Here is a 20,753-nt window from a genome sequence, read left to right as displayed (position 1 = left end):
CTGAATGCAGTTTGGCAGAGAGCAGCAGCCCGTGTGGTACAGCCGCCCGAAGCTCCCAGTAACGCGTGCAGAGGAGCACTGCGGCGGCTCACGGGCACTCTCTGGCGGGCAGCGAGCGAATGCAAACGCACTGAATACAAACCCATCCAAGGAGACTCCCCCTAGTGCCTCCAGCACGTTCCTGGGTTTGATGCCGACCAACCATCAGCCATTTGATGCGCAGTCAGGAGAGGGCACGCTTGCTCCTCCCGCACTGCAAGAACACAGAACGCATCCATTCATTCCTCAGCTGAGATATCCTTGAAGTTCTTTCTCCATGCTGAAGAACAGCTGTTGGGGCTGCCAAGACCACAAGTCACCATCTCAGAACATTCTTCTAACAAACCAGAAATAGGGAAAATACTGTTTTGGTGAATTTTCTTGATTGTTTTTTGATAAACCAAAGCCCTGGTAGTGGCAGACAGATTCAACCTCAGTTCAGAGTTTAAGAACCAAACCTGCAGCAACACTGGCTGCACAGATTTCTCTGGCCTTGAAGCTACAGAAGTACAGCCAGCAGCCATTCCTCCCTACAATAACTGCAGGAAGTTAAAACTGAACACATGCATTCTCATGCTCAGAATCAAAAAGTCTTTCTACTGAGGACACACTCCTCCTGACAGTGCTTTACTTGGCTTCAAGAACATCTGCTGTGATGAATTCTGCAAAACCCTACCACATGAACACTGGGAAGGCCTTTTTTGTCTGCAGGCTGTGCATCACCTTCTGCCTTGTTATCAGTTTTTTGGCCAACAGCACCAGGACCATGCAGTTATCCCCTCCACCTCCCATCCTTGGGGCTGACAACCGCTTCCCACCAGAACCAGTGCTGGAAGAGCTGCTCTGCTCCAAGCAGCTCACTGCAGCTCTCACACACCTCCAGCTTCGTGTCAGTAAGCTTTTGTCAGCCACATAACGAACCAGATAAGGGAACGGATTTGTCTAACAGCTAAAGAGGAACCAGATTCGGATAACAGCTTTCAAGAGCTGTGGCATCGAGGAACAGAGTTTAGCAGGCACGGCGGGGCAGGTCGGTGGTTGGACTGGATGCTCTTAGAGGTCATTTCCAACCTAAACCATGCTGTGATTCAAAATCAGGAAATAAAGCTGTGTTTTCTCAGCACGGCACAGCTCACCACTCACACTCAACACGCAGCCAGGCTGAAACGAGAGCTGAGCTGCTTTATCACGGGAGGAGCGCTTTGAAGAAGAGGCATCACCCGAGAAGACGTCTCCTCCTGCTCGGAAGCAGAAAGTTTACCCGGCTGAGGCTCAGCAGAGCGATACGTGAGCAGCACAGGAGCGGCCCCACCCAGCGCTCCGCCTCCCCTCAGGAGCGGGGATCCCCAAATACCTTCAAACCTCCGGTAGCCGTCGTAGTCCCCGGAGCACGGCACCTCCACGAACTTGTCGAGCAGCGCCTCCCCTCGCCTGGCCAACACCTCGGCGACGCCGTCCTCAGCGCTCCGGGAGCTCCACGCCAGGAAAGCGCCGGCGGCCGCGACGAGAGCGGCGGAGACGAAGCACGCAGCCCACAGCCGCCCGCCGCGCGCCTCCCGCGGGCCCGCGTTCCTCCGTGCGCTGCGGGGAGCGGCACGGCCGTCACCGCACGGCCGCCGTTCGCTCCCTCGCCGCCCCCTCGTCCCGCCCGCCCCGTACCTGCCCTGCCGCCGCCGCTCCCCGCCGCCCGGCCGCCGCCGCGCCGCCGCGGCCGCCATTGCCGCAGAGCGATGCGCTCGGCGCGCCGCGCTCGGACTGCCGGGGCAGAGCGAGGGGAGGAGCGAGAGCGGCCGGAGCCGCCGAGCGCCATGCGGCAGCGCCTGGTGCACCTGGACCTGAAGGGCGCTCCGCCGCGCGCCGCCTACCTGGCCGAGGTGAGGGGAGAAGGGAGGGGGCGGCGCTCGGCCCGGCCCGCGCCCACCGCCCACCGCCCGCTGCCGCCCCTCAGGTGCTGCCGCTGCTCCGCGCTATGGGCGCCACCGGGCTGCTGCTGGAGTACGAGGACGCGTTTCCCTACGCGGCGCCGCTGGAGGCGCTGAGGGCGCCGCACGCCTACAGGTAACGGCGGGGCGGCGGGCGCGGCTGTCAGCACGGCTGTCGGCGCGGCTCTCAGCGCGGCTCTCAGCGCGTCCTCCCGCAGCCGCCCGGAGCTGAGGGAGCTGCTGGGCCGCGCCGCGGAGCTGGGGCTGGAGGTGGTGCCGCTGGTGCAGAGCTTCGGGCACATGGAGGTGAGCGGCCCCCGACCCGCCCGCCCGCGTCGGCTGCGCACGGGTCCCCGTCCCATCGCGGTCCCCATCCCGCCGCAGTTCGTGTTGAAGCACAAGGAGTTCGCACATCTCCGCGAGGTGAAGACGTTCCCCAACGCCCTCAACCCGCACAAGGAGGAGGCGCGGGCGCTGGTCAGAGCCATGATTGACCGCGTGATGGAGCTGCACCGGGACCTGAGGTGGTTCCACATCGGCTGCGATGAGGTGAGGCGCGGGCCGGGTGTTGCTGTGACAGAGGAGTTTATCCATCTTAATGAGCTCAGATACACAGCTTACGTAGGACTGACTGTGCTGGGACAACCTTTGGACGTGCTCCCATGTCACTTATGGATTTGTGAAGAAATGATCTCCTTCCCCAAGAGAGGAACCTCACTTCATTTAATTCAGGACCATACGGTTGCTAGTTTTCTTTAACTAAGAGTGGCGAGAGCTGCTTACAAGACAAACCTTCCAAAGACAAATACAGCATGCCTTAATTATTCCTGAGGTATTTTAATTCCTCTAGATAACTTCACAGAATCACAGAATCACCAAGGTTGGAAAAGACCTTCAAGATCATTCAGTTCAACCATCCGCCTGTCACCAATAGTTCTCATTAAACCATGTCCCTCAACACAACATCCAAACGTCCCTTGAACACCTCCAGGGTTGGTGACTCCACCACCTCTCTGGGCAGCCCTTCTGTGAGCCAGATCCTGCAGGTTGATACTCACAATGTCTCCAGCACTGAAAGGCACTTTGAAATACATCTGTTCAGTGTGTTACATCCGTGTGATAGTTTGTGAATACTGTATGATTGCATGTATCAAATTTGTTCCCCCTATGCCTGTACAGGAAGTCAGGATTATTTGCTTGATGTTTCAGGTCTACTACCTTGGTGAAGGAGAGGAGTCCAAGCAGTGGCTGCAACAACAAGGGAACACACCAGAGAAGCTGTGCTTATTCCATATAAAAGCAGTAGCAAGTTACGTGGCTTCATCTTACCCCACTGTGACTCCCATCATGTGGGATGACATGCTGAGAGGGATCAGCGAGGAAACATTAGCAGGTGTGTCACCTGTGATGGGGTGAGTCATTTGGTGGCACTCAAAATTGAGTTCACGCATTCAGTTGAAACAGATCTGCTATCAGCTGAAATACAGTGGATCAGAACATGGAACAGAATGATCCAAGAATAGTTGAGATATGGTCCATTAGAGTAAGAAGTGGAGACATGTAGTCCTTGGCAATGCTACAGACTTTCTTTTTTACATTGGACAAGTCTTATAATGTATGCAGTTCAGACTTCTGTCTGGTAATAGTCATTGCACAGTGGTCACCATAAATTCTACTGTCTACCCATTTAAAAAAAAAACTGTAGTCTTTTCCAAAATTTTTACACTTCTCACCACCTTCTCATGTTAGTTGTTATTTTGTGCAGTATCTGGTTCCCATAATGCAGATTCTAGAGAAGCTGTTACTCTGTGTCCTTGATGTTACAGTTGACACAGTGAGGAACTCCAGTACTGTATTGTCACAAGCTCCTATGTTGAAAAATATGCAACTACTACTAAAATTAGAATGGTTCTAATGTAGATGGAGTTTCACATTTTTCCATTTTACGTCTGCTCTAAACAGATTTAGACAGTATCATGAAGAGCCATACAGCTTCTCCAGCACTGACTGACCTACTCACAGCTTTCGTGGTGGGGAATCATCCCCAAAAAACTAGAACTCCTGCAATTTCCACAAAAGAAGCACAGCATCTAGCTAAGTGCAGTCTACCACCACAGCCAATAATGGACAAGAGTGAAATGGGATGCAGTTAAATTAAAATAAATTTATGCACAATTTACTGCATCTTTTTGAGGAGTGAGAATTTCTCATGTTTAATACTAGTCAGGGAGCTGATTATAAACGGAAGCTAAACCTGCATCTTCATTATGGGCTTCTTGAAAAGCTAAGTTCTGTGCAGACAATCCCTAACTTAATGGGTGATTATTTCCTTTGAATTTAGCTGAAATCTTGCAGGTACCATTTGCAACTCCTCCAGTTCAAGTAGCCAGGTAAACTCATAGATTCATGCCCCTGACATGTTCAAATCCTGACAAGGCTGAACATGCACATGGGCATGAAGAATTCAGTGACAGGCCATAGTTTGTTCTATAGGTGCGGTAATGCATGACTAACATGTACTTCTTTCTCACCTGTAACTGTCCTTTCTCTATTACTTAAAAAAAAACTCTGCTCCTTTCAGAATCTGGGGTCCCACAGCTGGTGCAGCCTATGATATGGGACTATGCCGCAGACCTGGATGTGGAGAGCAAAGGTTTGTACGTCTCTAAGCTGCTTGGAAGAGCTCTGTTACCTGATTATTTATTATCATTTTAAGCTTTCTTTAAAAGTTTCCAATGTGTGCCATTTTGGGAAAAACAACAAAAGTCTGATCAGTGCTAATCCTTGAAGGGGGGAAAAAAGAAAGTGATACACAAGTGGAGAAGACAGAGTGCAGCCCTTATTACGTGAAAAGTCTTCTGAACTACTCCTTCAAGGCAGCAGACATCTTCCAATGAAAGTACAGCAGCTAATTTTTTAGACAAGCGGAGATTTACCCTCCTCTTATTAAATTGTATGATGCATTTAATACACGTGTATTACCAGCAGAAACACCCCAGCTGTTTCCATGCCAGTAGACCTCATGGCTCCCCCTCTAATAGAAACGTTCCGAGCCCAGAGTTCTTGTTAACTGGAACATTGCAGACATGGCTGAAAATTGGAGAAACGTGTTCTATAGGTATTCTTTTGTCTCTTATTTCAGTGCTTCTTGTAGAGAAGTATCGTAGATGTGGCTTCTCCAAGGTGTGGTTTGCTAGTGCTTTTAAGGGAGCTACAGGAGTGAATCAATCTCTAACACTTATTGGACACCACTTAAAAAACCACCTTCAGTGGCTGAAAGTAGCAAATAGCATCCCTGCTGATGTGCTCCAAGGTATCGCACTGACTGGCTGGCAGAGGTAAGGAACATCTTTTAACATGAAGCAGACTTCCACCCGAGCCTTCCTAAGATGCACAAGGAACTTGGAGATTTAGAAAGGAACTTGGCAACGCTGAAATCCTTCCTATTGGTTACTGCTCAGCTTCACCCAACTCGAACGTCTAATTAGTGAATGTTTTCTTTTTTAGGTATGATCACTTCTCTGTTTTGTGTGAGCTTTTCCCCGTGGCCATTCCATCATTGGCTGTATGTCTGCAGGCATTAGAAAATGGTACAATGGCAACTTTATTCCCTCTGAGCTAAAGCCTAACGCAGTAGTGAAATGACCTTGCCCTAAGGTTAGCACAGGCTTACTACATTTTGAGGTGGTTTCACTATTTGATCATGATCCAAATTACAAACAATAGATCATGCATCTCACCTGCCTGCAGTGTGGCAGCAGGGAAGCCTCTTGAACTACACATTTAAAAATAGCCATAGTATTCCAATCATGTTATGTTTTAATCTGTAAATCACCACAAAACTCATCATGTACTGAAAAAAAAATTAAGAATTGCTTTCTTGGTAATTAATTCCAAACTTCATTTCAAACACTGGTACATAAGTGAGACTAATTACATTTAAATCTTGTTTACATGTAGAAATTAATTAATCCATTTTTTTTTAAATGCATCTAGGAAGTAAAGTGCCATGTAAAAACCACCTGTCATTTCTGGCTTCTTCAGAGGCAGCTGCCAATCAAATTTTTACTTTTGTCTGTCTGCACTTCTTTTCAAAACATTAAAACACAACCTGCTTATGCTTAACTAAGACACTAAAAGTATTAAGTACTCTGAATGGAAAGCTCATAACTAGAAAGGGCTTTACGTCGCACAAGAAGCCTTGTGAAAGATGTACTCCCTCCAACCCCCACATTTTTTCCTTGTTCTGTTTCTATTTTAACTTAAATATATATACTCATCCAAAGAGATCTGGTAAGCCAAAACTGAGTGCTTGAGAAAAACCCTATTTTTGAGCACTTTTGCTACGAAGGCTTCTCTGTCTCATTTCTGATGTCTTCTGCTCAGGTGGCTATTCTGAAAAGGTTAAAGAAAATGTGGAAAAGCTCCTGGGAATGTCCAATCTGGAATTAGATACTTTCATGAGGTAAAATTCCAGCTGCTGGACTCAGACACTTCACAGTGCACGGTAAGTGCAGAAACTAACCATCTCTTTGGACAGCACCAGTACGGGGACCTTTCCTGGCAGCAATATTCTTACCCTTGTGACACAAGTTAGCTTCTACCTCAAGTCATCAGTGGATGAACTTCTTGAAAGGAACAGGTACTAAGGTTTACATTGATTTTTCTGTTCACAGGAGTGTGGGGGCTGTATCACCTAGAAATGGGCCATATATGCAGGGAGCTCCAACAAGCCACTTAAACATTAAGCACTACATTTCAGGCATTTCACCTTGTATACTGACACCTCAGCAGAACTTAATATCTGAATTCAGCTGAATTCCTAAACTGCTGTCTTATTTCAGTAATCTGATTATTTGTTGAATTAGAACTTAAAGTGAATGTTTTAAATTGTTTGGTTACCAAAAAATGAGCTTGAAATGAAACTTAAATTGCAACAGGTGACCACTTGTTATTGTCTGCCACAAAGTCTTCTACAAGCCAGTTCCAAAGATATGTAGCCTTAAATTTGCTTACTACTCACTCATCCTCTCCATTTGTGAGATAAACCTAAAGCTCAATCACTTCCCTCTGTCTGCAGATACACTCCTGCTGTTTCAAAGTCTGTTCATACTAACATACATTTTCAGGTATGTCACAGGCTGGTTCAGTCCCTACCACAGAAAAAGGAAGATTATTCATCCTATAATAATGCATCACTTTCAGCCAGATGCAATAAGGTAACACCACCTATTTTACAGAGGAACAAGTCTGTCATTTTTCAGGCTGGCAAATTCCTACAGTTTTGAGTCCTCACCTCTTTATACAGTTTACTCAGAAGGATCAGTTAAAAAAAAAAATCAATCAATGCAATGTATTCATAGTATAGATTTAAATAGAAGAGCAGGCTTATTTTTATTTGCCTTCTGTTGAACAAATTTAGTGAATACAAGTACAGATGCTTTGGAAGGCCTTCCCTTGTATAGAGTTACTGCTGCATCTCAGAAGTTGTGAGCCTCAGTGTGGGAACATAGCAGGGGCCAGGATCCAGGCAGAGCTTTGATAAAACCAGACCCCTTTCCCCTGTCAGTGTGTGTGCTTTCCAAAAAAGACTTGCTAGGATTAACAGTATTTAAACACATCAATGTTTTGCCATTTGTGCAAAGGTCTTTCTTACAGATGCTGCTTCTGCAAACTCATCCTGAGGACTGTATCCTCTTTGTAGCTCCTGTAAAAGCCCTAGTAAGCTCGTCCTCTCTTGAGGCAGAAATCACCTGCAAACTTGATCATTTTCTCCTTTCTTCCTTGATTTTGGTCAGTCTTCTGTCCAAGTGGAAAGCTGTGGTGCAAGACCTCCAGGCAGCCATGGAGCAAGTCTTCCACAAGTGTACTGTAGAGGAGTGGATGGAGGAGAACGTCCACCCCAGCCTAGAAAAGCTGCAGCAAGTGGTGGATGATTTAGATAAAGCAATAAAAGCACAAAATTAGGCATGTTTTAATTTGTCTTATTCAATGGGAAACGTGGCCAGTGGACATGTGCAAGTAGTCGTATAGCTGGAGTTTGTCATCTTAAGAGTTGAAGCAAAACTGTGATTTAACAAGTGACCTGAGGGAGAAAGGAATTTATCAAGTTAATAGGCTTTGAGTCTGTATTAATTGTCCTCTAATACTTCTGAGCCCTGAATCAGACTTGCTCTCCTTGCATAATGGAAATCGGGAGTCAGAATTCAGCTGTATTTACAAGGCAGCAAACTTTCCCCTCCCAGATTCAGTACATCTGACAGCAGTTTTGTCCAAATCTCAAGCATGACCAAAGTCTACTGAATACAAGGGAAAAATGCTAAGTTACCTTCTGTTTTCATCTTGAACATTCAGAATCTTCAGAAATGTATAGGAAGATATTTTAGGACTTTACTGGAACACAAAGAAAGTCAATACAAGGAAAACAATTCTACAGTCATGTAGTTAAGAATACTGTATCATGAATCTTCAAAATATCCTTTACCTGTCTGCTTCATTTACTGCTTTCTTGCAAGTCTTACCTTGGAAGCACAGGTACTGGTATGTTCTTGAACCAATTGTTATAGACATGAGCGTAGCTCTGGATGCAGAGCATACAAGAGGGGGTAGCAATAACATAACTTATTAAAAGTGGTCTACAATTTTTTTCATAAAAAACACACAGCTGCTGTGTATTTTCCTTAATTGCAGAAGTCGCATCCTTTACTCAAAATAAGATTATTTACTCTAATAAATACTTTGATATTCCAAGTGTTTGTTGAAACTTTGTTTTGTATACAGCATGTTGGCTTGGCTTAAGAGGGGAAAACATGCACCAGTGGAAAGTTGGTTTTATTAACTGATATAAAAAAAATGTTAAGAAAGCATGATCAGGATCAGTGATTCCTCTGCCCTGCCCGCCCACGCCATCATCTCCAGGAGGTTGGTGCCAAATGGTAATTCAGACAGCCATCAATATTAATATAATTCAAATCAACAATCAAAAAGATTAGCGACACAAAACATGTTGATTTTATCAGTGGAGATTTTAATAAAAAAAGAGACACGCAAGGCCTTGCTGAAATTCTACTTCCATTTTCAAGTAGAAAAGCTGTTTCTAAATATTTTCCAGACAAATTTTTGTCTCCCAGCAATCTACCAGTGTCAGAACTAGCACTTTTCATGCAATACATAAGCCAGCGTGGCTTTTATTACCTGTGTAAATGTAAGACATGTTGCCATTTGTGCAGCAACCCTCTCTCTCTCCTGCCTACCTGTTCTCAGCAGGATATGGAGAGGGAGGGATGCACCTAAGCCTCTAAAAGGAGCTGATTATTGGACATCAACTAAAAACACAACTCATTCCACAAAATACCACTCACAGAACTCAGGCCATCTAATGCCTTTCTGTAGGTCCTTCCCCCTCATAGAGCATCTCCTCACATTTTGGTTTAGTATTGCAGGACACCTATGTACATCATGCTAATGCCAAGACCGTACCGAAGGTTGATGAAGAGCTCAGCTGAAGCAGGACACAGTTTAAAAACAGATCAATGTAAATACTTCTATAAAAATCTGATATTTAACTGAAAAACCACAGCATTATTTGTATTGTCCCCATGACATTGGCTCTCATGGAAACAGAAAAGAAACTCAGTGTAACTAAGATTAAATGCAGGAAGTTTTGTCCATTTTATCCACTCAGTGGTCAAATCTGTAGGTTTGGAACACTAAATGCAATGCACAGCCATACCACGTACCCCTCAAATATCCTTACTACAAAGAAGGTATTTGCAGGTAGTAGAGTTATTTCACTTACATTATAATGTAAAAACTAAGCATTTAAGGGTATTTCCTACTGAAAGTCTTAGAATGCTCAAAACTAATTTTACAGAGTGATGAAAAAACAGTTCACCCAAATTCAGTTTCATTCTCCTCTCCACAATGAGTGCTACTGAGGGTACCTATTAGACTGAAATGAAAATCTCTCTGAAGTGTTAAAAAAGTTGCATAATATAAAAGATTTGATGGTTTGTAGTTCACATCTTTCTGCAAAATAAAGGCCAAATTTGGTTAATTACCTGCAACCTGTTTTTCCCCTGTGTTCGTACACAGCAGTTTCCCAATCCTAGTAATGGGAGGCAGAGATTGAAAGGAATGTAATCAGCCAGAAAACTTGGAGCACTTCAAGAGCATTTGTGCTGGCAGAAGTCTGTTTTGATATCTGACATGATTACAAGTTCTTATTTAACACTAACACACCTGGTTCAGTGCCACAGTGAGGCTGCGTCAACAGCAGCTCCCTCTTACACTTGGATGATCCTTTCAAACCAGCAGTAAATGCATGTTGGTCTCACAGACACAAATGGCTGGAAGTGAAATCAACCTGTTCTTTGGTCAGATACATGTACACAGTTTCCACTACCAATGGAACGTGTGACTGAAATCATTTCGTAGCTTTCACTTCTTTAGAGGTAGAGTATTTTTAAATAGGAATGCAGGTTAAGTCCTGAAGAAACAGATGCCACCAGACATTTAACTGCTGGCATGGAGGCAGACCACCTCCATACAGTCTATTCAGACCTCCCAGAGGAAACTATCAGTATTTTCTAATTCAGGTCTTAACTCCATACAACTCCTAACACAAGTTGGTAAATTTGAATACAAGCAGTTCTAGCACATGGAAGGAACTTTCAGATCTTACAATTTCTGTACTTGTACCAGCACATTGATAGAGGTACAATGAAGTTTTAGTTCTAGACAGAACATGTTGACTAAAAGAGGTAGCTTTTACTTCATAAAGTACCTTGGAAAATTCATAATTTTAACCACTAATGAAACCACTGGTCAGAACAAAAGACAGCACACACAGAGTAACACATGGGCCCAAGCCAAACACTGAGCCCAGCTATCTTAAAAAAACAACATCTAAGTTATTATTCACCTCCTCATTACTACAGCAAAATACTAAACAAACGTAGGCTGCCATGGTGTCTGACATCAGTCTTTTCCCTACCTGAAGGAATGTTTATTTTCTTCCTCCCCAAACACACAGTTAAAATAGTAAACATTTAAGTCTAGAATAAGGCTATTCTTTGGGTAGTCTATGCCCAGAAGTTAAACAGAACATAAAGGCATTGAACAACCAACATGATCATTTGTTGGTTCTTAGTTATGGCCCCTTAGCAATTCCAAGAGAAGTAAGACAGTAACAAGCTGAGCAACCTGATGTTTAAAATTCCAGACCGTCCTCATGATTTCCACTGCTATCTAATGGCAAGTCAGTAGTAGAGAATATAAAAGTGCCACTACCCTGCATCACCTCAGTGCATATATTAAGCTGCTTAAGACCAATTTAGCATTATATTAACTCACAATATTTCAAAAACCTCAAAGCATTTTGTTCTGAGTTAAATTCAGCTGTTCTGCATTTCATATACTGTACCTGCAGATCTCTGCAGTAAGTGGAAGCTTACATCTATAGCTCCAATTCATTAATGGGAAAGTACTTTTTTAAACCTGTACAATAATAAATAACTAGTCCTAGACAATTGCGACAAGGTGACGAAGTTCAGAAGACAGCAGTGTCCACATCCAGAAACTAAGATAGAATTAGCTTTCAATTCTACAATAGCAATATTGGGAGCACAGATCTTGGAGCAGTTTAGCACTAAAGAAGGTGCCCTAAGACAGATTCTTCCCACTGTAAGTGCACATGTAGAGAAATGCCCAGGTCAAGACTGAGGAATTTCGTTATGAAGAACTACCAATCTCTGATTTCCAGATCTTTGAACGTCTCTTCAGCTCATGACTATTAATATTCATCCTGTGGTTCATCAGCATCACTAGCCTCTGTTTCGCTGCTCTCATAGACATCTTGGCTCTCTGCTCTGTCCAATTCCAGAAAACTGATGACAAGCTTGGCAACTGCTTCCACATCACTGTGGAAAAGAAAAAACAGTGTAGGAGTTAATAGGATTGTGGTGGTGATGAAACATGAACAGGTACATTAATTTCTTCTCGAAAAGAGGAGCCAGGCACTGGAATGAGCTGCTCAGGGAGACAACTGAGTCACCATTCCTGGAGGTGTTCAAGAAATGCTTAAATTCTGTACTAAGGGACATGGTTTAGTGAGAAATATTGGGGGTAGGTGGATGGTTGGACTAAGTGATCTTAGAGGTATTTCCCAACCTTGGTCATTCTACGATTCGTGAGAACAACTCTTTAAAGGGCTAGCTGATATGACAGAGCATGACTGACAGCATCCTACATATAGAGAAACATCAAGCCAAGCAATTCCTTCCTTGTCAGAACACATCAATCCTCTTCTCACACTTCCTGCTGTAAGTGGTTTGAAAAAGTTAAACCAAATAACAGTCATATCAGCATGTAAGAATGGTGTTAAAATGATTCGTTTAATAGCTGGCAATTACCAACCCATGTGACTGGTTTTCCATCTACACATTGTAATTAAAAAAAAAAAAAAAGAAAAAAGTCCACACTTCACCTTCTGCAGCCCAGCACAGCACTCTGAGTCAGTGGGTGTGAAAATCCAGTGATAAATCGTAGCACAACCAGGTAACCCTTCCCAAAATATCGCACAGTCTCCTCTTCCACATTGACATCTCTGATCTCATGCAGTAGAGCAACCACTGTAAGCAGATGTGGAAAACAAAGCCATCTGTTATTAGCATTTCAATAAACTTTCAGCACCTCTCCTGGGGAGCAGTCCTAGTCACTGTGAGACTGGGACTCTGTGCTCTTGAGTACTATTGTTCTGAACTCGCACAACTACCACAGACTTGTAATACCCAGGCATTGCTAAAACAATGGACCAAAACAAACACCACAGTGCATACTAGCTGGTACAACCCTCATGAACAAGTTACACTGCTTTGTAGGAAATGGAGACCATTGGTTTCTTACATGGCCACACTTTAAAGATTCTCAACTCTTTGTGTACAGAGAAGGTAAACAGCTGTTAAGTTTACTGAGATAGAACAAATACTAAAAGATTTAACTTTACAGAATTATCTGCTCACCTCTGCATCCCCATATTAACTGTAATAACCTCTCAGGAAGAGACGTGCTGAGCTCCAACACATCCAAAAGAAAAGTTCAGAAATTAAAAATCATTTTTATCTTCTGCCCCCAAAATGTCCTGTCCTAAAATTGATTTGGATTTTAAACGTGGTGTACTTTGTTAATTTTCTAAGCATCTCGAGAGCTGGTTTGATTTAGACTACCAAGAATAAGAAAATCTGACATTGAAGATCCTACTTCACTTCGCAATGGAACTTCTGCCTCGCAGTAACCTTAAGGAAGTCACACACTAAACTTCAGCTTCTGTCAATTCATCAGAAAGCTCAAAAGAAGTTAGATGTTGCATTAAGCTGAGTATGACAGCATACTGAATATGCTGTCGTAAATGGACATTAACTTTGCTTTATTTTCAGAAAAAAAAACAAATGTTCATTTCACTTTACATTAAATAAGAATACTACCCAGGCATTTTAGGGAGCCTGATACAATTTTGAATCCACCAATACTTAATATAAGCAAAATGTCTTTCCACCTGTCCCATTCACAAAGCAGGCTAGCCAGGGGAAATGCAAACCTGCATATAATCATTCCAAAGGAATGGCTTACACTGATCTGAAAAGCAGCATGGAAGCTCCCGAATTAAAAAGACTAATGTGATGCATTCAGTACCTTAGCCTGAAAAAAACCACACAGAGCCTAAAAGGCAATTTATGACTTTTGCTGTTTGTGAACCTGGAAACAAATGTGCTTAACTTGAGTACAGAACTCTTGAGGGAAAACAAAAAAAGAAACAGTAAACTCTTGATTTTTTTTCTGCCTGCCAATCACAGTTGCTATCACAGATATTGCTCTCTCACCTTGTTCACTGCCTCCTTTTGAGAAGGTCAGTATCTTTTTGTAAAGATTGAATGTTTTTAGGCACACTGTTCCCTTGTTCTTGTCAAATACAGCTTCCTGTAAAATTGAAAAATTAAAAAAAAAATTAAAAAACAATCTTTTCTTTGTATACAGCTATTTTAATTCTCTTACATCTAGCTATTTTAATTGGAGACTTTTGTCTATTACTGGACCATGAAAATGGTAATCTTGCACATGGTTTAACAGACTTTTCCATATCTCTTATGTTACTTCTAGAAGGAAGATAAGCTGGTTTCTCTGCCTTTCCTGCCACATTCTTCATGTAATAAAAGCTATGTTGAAATCAAATCTGAACACTTCTATGCTGCTCCTGTAACCCTTTCTTACAGACGGCTTACACTAGGTTTAAAATTTCCCAAAGAATCAATGATAACACCAAGTCTCTCTTGGAGGTTATTTATCCAATAACTCAGGCTTGTCACTTCACTGGCAACACAGACATCATAAAGATCAGAAACAAGCCTCACAAACACAATTTCTTTCTAATTGAAAACAGCCTGAGTAGCCTGGAAGGCTGAACCACCCTCAATGGTCACTTATCATTAGTAGGAGCAAGTGAACAAATCAGCAGAACAGCTAAATGAGAACTTTTTTTCATTCATTTACATGAAGAGAAAAAGTCACAAAGAGCAGGACTGCCTGCATGTCTGCCACAAAGGACAGGTCTCCCCTTTAAAAAAAAAAAAAAAGTGCTTTATTTACCTTCACATCCTAGCTTAAGAATTTTGAAGTTTCCTCAAAACCAAAAGCATAAATTGCTTGTTTCAACTGCACAATAGTAAAGTACATTAGACAGCTGAAATCAACACCTGACAACCATTTTTGAGCTAGCACAATAACCTCATTTCCTGTGCTGAACATCTTACCTCCCACTGCTCCAGATTTTGTGCTGCCACGAAGAAGCATCCAGCCATATAGAAGAGCTTCCATGCCAAGCTGTCTGAACAACACAAAAGATGCACAAAGTTAGAGCTTCTTTCCTTTTTTCGTATACAAAACAGTTTTGCACGCTCCTTATAAAGGCAACAAGGAAAGAAGTGGTTTCTCTGATGCAGCAGCATTTTTGCCATTAACTCTAATGTACATTATTTCAGGGTTATGGAACAATGCAAAGTAATTCACTGAAGCTTCACAAAAGAAAGCAGTCAGCCCTTTTAGCAAGCCAACACTTGTTTTCTGTCCTGGAAAGGTTTACACCTAGCAGCCTATCTAAACTTATTCAAGCTTTTACTGAAGGGAAAATAGAATATAGCTCAGTATTGTTTCAAAACACAAAAAACCAAAAACCAATCACGTAGATGTCTGATATAGTTGGTGTTTTAAGCAGTTTTCACTGAACTTTGTTCTTCAAATAAGTATGTACTGTAATGGCAGTAAGTTCTTATATGCTACTAAGCTTTAAAACCTGAGGCTCAACAGGATGCTGCAAGAGAATCACAGAACAGCTTGAAAAATAAATTCCACGGGTAGAAAAATAACTATCACGTGCTGCACTCTGCCCTACTGGGGGCAAGCAGCACCAGCTGCCTGCACTCAAAAGGTGCTTTTCTATGAGTAATTTCTGCCAGTGATGATCTAACAGTTTCCAGAGAAACGGAGCACTGGAATCAAAGGCACGGTTACAATTTCATTATGGGGACATCTGGTACATCTTCCCAGCAGGGCTGTGGGGAGCAGCTAATCACATACAGCATACTGAAAGCACAAAATGCTAGAGCACTCAGTGTTATTACTTAAGATACTTGGTCTCCCTGCTCATTTGCCAGAGTAAGAAATATAGCATTCAAGCATAATGACTCACACAGAGGCAAGAATTATTATTGGGTTCTAATATTCGTGTCACACAGAGTGTGACAGGTACATACACTGCCTTTGTAAGGCCGCACAGAGCCACACAAAGGAGTCAACAGGAAAAACAATTCTTAAAAATGATAGGCCATTACCTGCACTGTAATAAGCAGCAGCCAAACCTATGGAGGCTATTCCTAGAATAAGAGGAGAGAATTAGGATGAGGAACTCAAACGTCCTAAAATTCCCTGAAAATACAGAACACTCACAAATTAAAGCCACAAGGTCTTGTGACTGCAACATTGATTACTCTACAAAAGACAGTTATATTTCTTTGAACTTAGTGTAAAAAAATAAAATAAACTCCCCAGCTGCATATAAGAAATTAAAGAGCAGAGGGGACCAAAGTCAGAAATAAAAGGTAGTGACAAAACTGAGAATTCTAGAGAAACTCAGTCTAACCGTTACATTATACTTCCCCTCAAGCACAGTACAGCTTCAAGCACTCATGCTTATCATGTTTACACTACCAAAGTTATTTTTCCCCCTCTAAGTGCTGTGGAGCCAAAAGAAAATTTGTGCAACAAATTGTGTTAGAAGCCACCAACTGCCCTCCTCCATTCAGGAGGAAGCTGTGGCAGTGTGACTCTGCAACTGAGCATTGCTACAGTGCAGGTTTTGCCATTTCTGAGAATCCAGATTTGTTTTCAATGCAAATATGGATCCTGTATGCTGCCTGGCATGAGTTCTTTCCCAACCCTTTAAGACTTCCTTAGAATTCAATCTATGAGTGTGAGGTTCTGCACATGACAGACTGAAAAATTATCAGTTTCACTGTGAAACCACTACAGTGAAGAGCAAATATCAGGCTCATTTAGGGGCTATACAAAAGGAGGAGTTCAAGTCATGATTCATCTTTCTCAAAGAAAATGTCAGAAAGAATCACAGAATTCTCAGGTTGAAAAGACCTTAAAGATCATCAAGTAACCATACTACCCTAACTAACAACCCACCTCTAAATCATGTCCCTGAGCACCACATCCAAATGACACATTCAGGGATGGTGACTCAACCACCTCCCCAGGCAGCCTATTTCAGTGCTTAACAACCCTTTCTGTAAAGAAGTTCTTCCTGATATCCAACCTAAACCTCCCTTGGTGCAACTTGAGACCATTTCCCCTCATCCTGTCACCAGTGAGAAGAGACCAAGCCCGCTCTCACTGCAATCACCTTTCAGGTGTTTGAAGAGAGCAGTAAGGTCTCCCCTCAGCCTCCTCTTCCCCCAGACTAAACAGCCCCAGTTCCTTCAGTCTCTCCTCATGGCCATATTCTCCAAGCCCTTCCCCAGCATTGCTGCCCTCTTTGGACCTGCTCCAACGCCTCTATGTCCTTTCTGTACTGAGGTGCCCAAAACTGAACACAGTTCTTGAGGTAGGGCTTCACCAGTGCGGAATACAGGGGCAGGATGACTTCCCCAGTCCTGCTCAGCATTCCTGATCCAAAGCCAGGATGCCATTGGCCTTCTTGGCCAGCTGGACACACTGCTGGCTTATTCAGCCAACTGTCCATCAGTACACCAAGGTCCCTTTTCATCAGGCAGCTTTCTAGCCACTCCTTCCCATGCCTGTGGGGCTGCCTGGCATCGTTGGTAACCAAAATGCAGGACCCAACACTTGACCCTACTGAAACTCATACAGTTTGCCTTGGCACATCAAACTAGTCTATCCAGGTCCCTCTGTAGTGCCTTTCTGTAGCATGACATATGCATCTCGTGCTACAGGCTCCTTCAAGAATTCATTACGATTCCTCTCAGCACAAGCTCTGAAATAAACCGAAGAACACTACCAACAAAGAAGTTAAAGAGTTCGGGGGACTGAAATCAGAAATAAAAGGTAGTGGTGAGAACAGAATTTTAGGGAGACTCAGTCTTTCTTACAATACTTACCAACAAAGACAGACCAAGACCTGATGCCAGGTGACCTTGTCAGATGAAGAAGGGAACTTGTGCGGGTTTCAATCAACATGTACATCTTCAGGAGCAGCTCCCCACAGCCCAGTCTGATTCATGTAACCTTGTTGGAACAAAACAAAAATAGAAAGTAGTTTTGTTGCTGACTCCAACACTCTTCCTTCCTAGCATGTTACGACTTCTTACCAAGTTTTTATCTGGACTACAATAGCACCCAGAGTGGGAACACGACCTTTTTCTCACAGGAAGAATAGCATGCACACTTTAAAAAGGGCAGACAAACAAAAACAGTCATGAGGAGGAGACTTGCACAACAGGAACCTGAACTACTTTCCAAGAAACTCTGCATTTTGGGAATAAAGTCTCTACTTGTTCCTACCCTTGCAGAAGAAAAAATCAAAAACAAGAACCAGAAATATTAGTGCTGTATGAATTAGCAATTCCTCAGACTAGTAAAACAGCAAGTGTAGTGCAAAGACCTTTGATGGCATTTTTGTGCTACGTGCAGAGGCAACCACGACAGACTGTGCTGGAGCTGAAGCAAGACAACACAGTCTTCTGCACCACAGATACTGGTTGTCCTCATTCTCCAGGACAGAACAGCAGGGTTACAGCCTCAGCCTGACAGCAAAGTGTCAGATAATGCCGTATACGGCATTCCCAGCTTCCAAGCCTACTCCAGAATAGCAACAGGAATTTCCAGCAATGCTCCATTCCCCCCAGCAATGCCATGCCTTCGACCTAGACAGAAAGTAACAACAGAGATCAAGAAAACAAGTACCTATTTAAAGACAGTTAAGAACTGGGTGATTTCATGTAGCATTTACAGCATCCATTTACCCTCCACACATAAGATGGTTTGAATTCTGACATGACTGAGAGCTCCAAACCATCCTATCTTAACACTACCAGCACAACCTAAGAACAGACAGGTGCAAACGGCACTGGAACCAGCTGAGCTGCTCAGAATTGCCCCCAGAGAAAGGACTGCTACTTCTCCTGCAGTAAGTAGAGATGCTTGTTGTTGCTGTTATGAAGAGTACAGTCCAGGAAAAGCTGGGCCCAACAAACACACAAAGTGCTGCGCATCACAAAGGCACGCTCAGGTGAAAGCAAAACTCTTTCCCATCGAGAGAAATCCACCCACCCAGCACTATTCAAATCGATGAGGGATATCCAAAGCGACGGCACAGCCGCGCACATGGGTGAGCGGGGTACACAAAGCAGCGAATCCCAACCCAGGCGGTCCCCGCACACCCCCTCACACCCGCCTGCGGGGCCCCGGGCGGGTGGGCGGCGGCTGCTGAGGCGCTCCTTGCATCCCTAGGGATGCCTTAGCAGCCGCCGCCGCCCGCCCGGGGCCGCCTGACGCGGGGCGGCCAACCCAGCGGGGGCTGCGCCTCATCCCGCCCCGCAGCCCTACCCCTACCTGCCCGCTCCGAAAGATGCCCGCTGCCACCGCTCCCCGCCGATTGCCTCACTCGCCCTAAGAACGGGACGCGCCGAACGCCATATTTAGTGTGGGCAACCACAGCACTGAGCGAGCCGGGATCGCTCGGGCTTTGTAACTGGGAGAGGAAGAGCCTCACCCAAGATGGCGGCGCGGAGCCCGCGTTCAAGATGGTGGCGCAGCCTGGGCGTTGTGTTGTCTAAAAGTCATCGTTTCCTGAGTCTGCGTAGCTTAACGCGTATAGAAAGGAGCAGGGAAGCTCGTGTTGGCAGAGTGGGGAGCTGTGTGCTGTTGGGGTAGATGTACGGGGTGGGAGAGCTCTAGTGGGTGCACTTGGTGCTGTTTTGCTGGTCCTGCTTGGGCGAGGGGCTGAGGGGGTGGCAGGGCAAGCCGACAGAATCCTGGAGTCATAGAATGGTTGGGTTGGAAGGGACCTTACAGCCCATCAGCACCACCTTGCCGTGCCCACACCGAGGCTGCCCACAGCCCATCCATGTCCTCAGACATGGAGCACCACAGCTCTGCACAGTGCCGGAGCCTCACTGCCCTCTGAGTGAAGAATTTCTTCTTAACACCTAACCTAAATCTTCCCTCTTTTAGTTCAAAACCATTCCTCCTTGTCTCAGTGCTATCCAACCATGCAAGAATTTGCTCTCCTTCCTGTTTATAAGCTCTCTTCATGTGCTGGAAGGCTGCAGTGAGGTCTCCCCACAGCCTTCTCTTCTCCAGGCTGAACACCCTTGGCTCCCTCAGCCTTTCTTCATAGGAGAGGTGATCCAGCCCTCTGAGCATCTTCATAGCCCTCCTTCTGGACCCACTCCAGCATCTCCATGTCTTTCTTCGGTTGGAATCCGTCCACCCAGAGAGCCTCTTCCAGCTGCCCCTTGGTCTCGGCAGCACTGGTGACCCATGGAGGCCAATGCATGCTAGGGCTCTCGATGGCAGCCGGTGCACACTTGGCACTTGTGGCACTGACTGCCATGCAGTGTTTGTGCTGGGCTGTGGCTACTAGTTGTACTTTGTGCATGTTGTACATTGGTGAGGTTAGTGGGGGGGGTCTCTCAGTGTCTCATGAGATAACAATGTTATCTCAAGACAGCTGCACACAGAAGACCCAGTAGCTGAATCCCTCCACTGCAGTAGGGAATAAAAAGCAAAAATAAATGTTACACTTACAGGCTTAACATGAAGTTGTGACCTTTCATTAATCGTATGTCACCTGAAGGTATATCTTTGTGTTTCAGGTTCAGTTGAACATCATTCACATGCAAAATTTGTTCTTGTTTAATTCATTATAATATCTGCTCATGTCAGTTTTGGGACAAAATTGGTAAAATGTAGGCACCAGCAGCTAAGCTTAACTTCTTAAATTCCCTTTACATAAATCAACGCATCCTTTCATCTATTAGATCTATTAGATGGAAGGATACTTGATCCTCTCCCATTTGCACAGGAATGTGGTTCTTCCTGAATAACATTCTCAATTTTGGGCCTTTTTCCTAATACAAATCCAGATACTCCAGAGGGTTTGCTTAAGGCCATAATGTGATTAAAGTTTGTGCAGCTGCTCCTGAAAATCACTGTGGGCAAATGGTAACTGAGTTTCTGATTTGACAGCAATTAGTTTTAACTTTAAGTTACATG

The 20,753-nt window shown here is 44.2% G+C and overlaps 3 protein-coding genes across 6 annotated transcripts in view; 1 reads left to right on the top strand and 2 right to left on the bottom strand.

Annotated features, from left to right (window-relative positions):
* The window catches only part of OGFOD3 (2-oxoglutarate and iron dependent oxygenase domain containing 3), a 34,244-nt gene extending 32,472 nt beyond the window's left edge, over positions 1 to 1,772 (bottom strand). Inside the window, exons 1-3 of one of the 3 annotated variants that reach the window (XM_090122148.1) lie at positions 1,394 to 1,481; positions 1,183 to 1,277; positions 143 to 253 (exon numbers count right to left, since the gene is read on the bottom strand). In XM_090122148.1, the coding sequence (XP_089978274.1) occupies positions 143 to 205 (63 nt within the window). In that variant the 5' untranslated portion in view covers positions 206 to 253; positions 1,183 to 1,277; positions 1,394 to 1,481. Of the gene's footprint in view, positions 1 to 142; positions 254 to 1,182; positions 1,278 to 1,393; positions 1,621 to 1,698 lie in introns of those variants that run through there. The other 2 variants (XM_031599221.2, XM_090122147.1) reach the window with 2 other exon arrangements.
* On the top strand, positions 1,758 to 8,711 carry HEXD (hexosaminidase D). The gene is made up of 12 exons (XM_031599160.2): positions 1,758 to 1,913; positions 1,988 to 2,097; positions 2,180 to 2,267; positions 2,346 to 2,510; positions 3,171 to 3,354; positions 4,543 to 4,614; positions 5,104 to 5,299; positions 5,469 to 5,551; positions 6,348 to 6,426; positions 6,502 to 6,603; positions 7,091 to 7,180; positions 7,760 to 8,711. Exons 1-12 carry the CDS (start codon positions 1,770 to 1,772, stop codon positions 7,926 to 7,928), a joined length of 1,482 nt encoding a protein of 493 aa, XP_031455020.1. The 5' UTR covers positions 1,758 to 1,769; the 3' UTR covers positions 7,929 to 8,711.
* Positions 8,712 to 8,967: 256 nt separating this feature from the next.
* Positions 8,968 to 20,735, bottom strand: CYBC1 (cytochrome b-245 chaperone 1). Of its 2 annotated transcripts, none has more exons than XM_031599161.2 (7): positions 19,089 to 20,735; positions 17,636 to 17,762; positions 15,845 to 15,886; positions 14,768 to 14,841; positions 13,841 to 13,937; positions 12,448 to 12,592; positions 8,968 to 11,881 (listed from the first exon to the last, which is right to left on the bottom strand). In XM_031599161.2, exons 2-7 carry the CDS (start codon positions 17,718 to 17,720, stop codon positions 11,755 to 11,757), a joined length of 570 nt encoding a protein of 189 aa, XP_031455021.1. In that variant the 5' UTR covers positions 17,721 to 17,762; positions 19,089 to 20,735; the 3' UTR covers positions 8,968 to 11,754. The 2 variants fall into 2 exon arrangements, with proteins under 2 accessions (XP_031455021.1, XP_031455022.1); XM_031599162.2 differs by lacking the exon at positions 19,089 to 20,735 and adding an exon at positions 18,807 to 18,969.
* Between the last annotated feature and the right edge of the window lie 18 nt (positions 20,736 to 20,753).

Source organism: Phasianus colchicus, chromosome 20 (assembly GCF_987193195.1).
Source record: "Phasianus colchicus chromosome 20, bPhaCol1.hap1.1, whole genome shotgun sequence".
In the NCBI taxonomy this organism is placed as follows: domain Eukaryota; kingdom Metazoa; phylum Chordata; class Aves; order Galliformes; family Phasianidae; genus Phasianus; species Phasianus colchicus.
The sequence above is the reverse complement of the archived record's forward strand: the minus strand, read 5'-3'. Positions and strand labels throughout refer to the sequence as shown.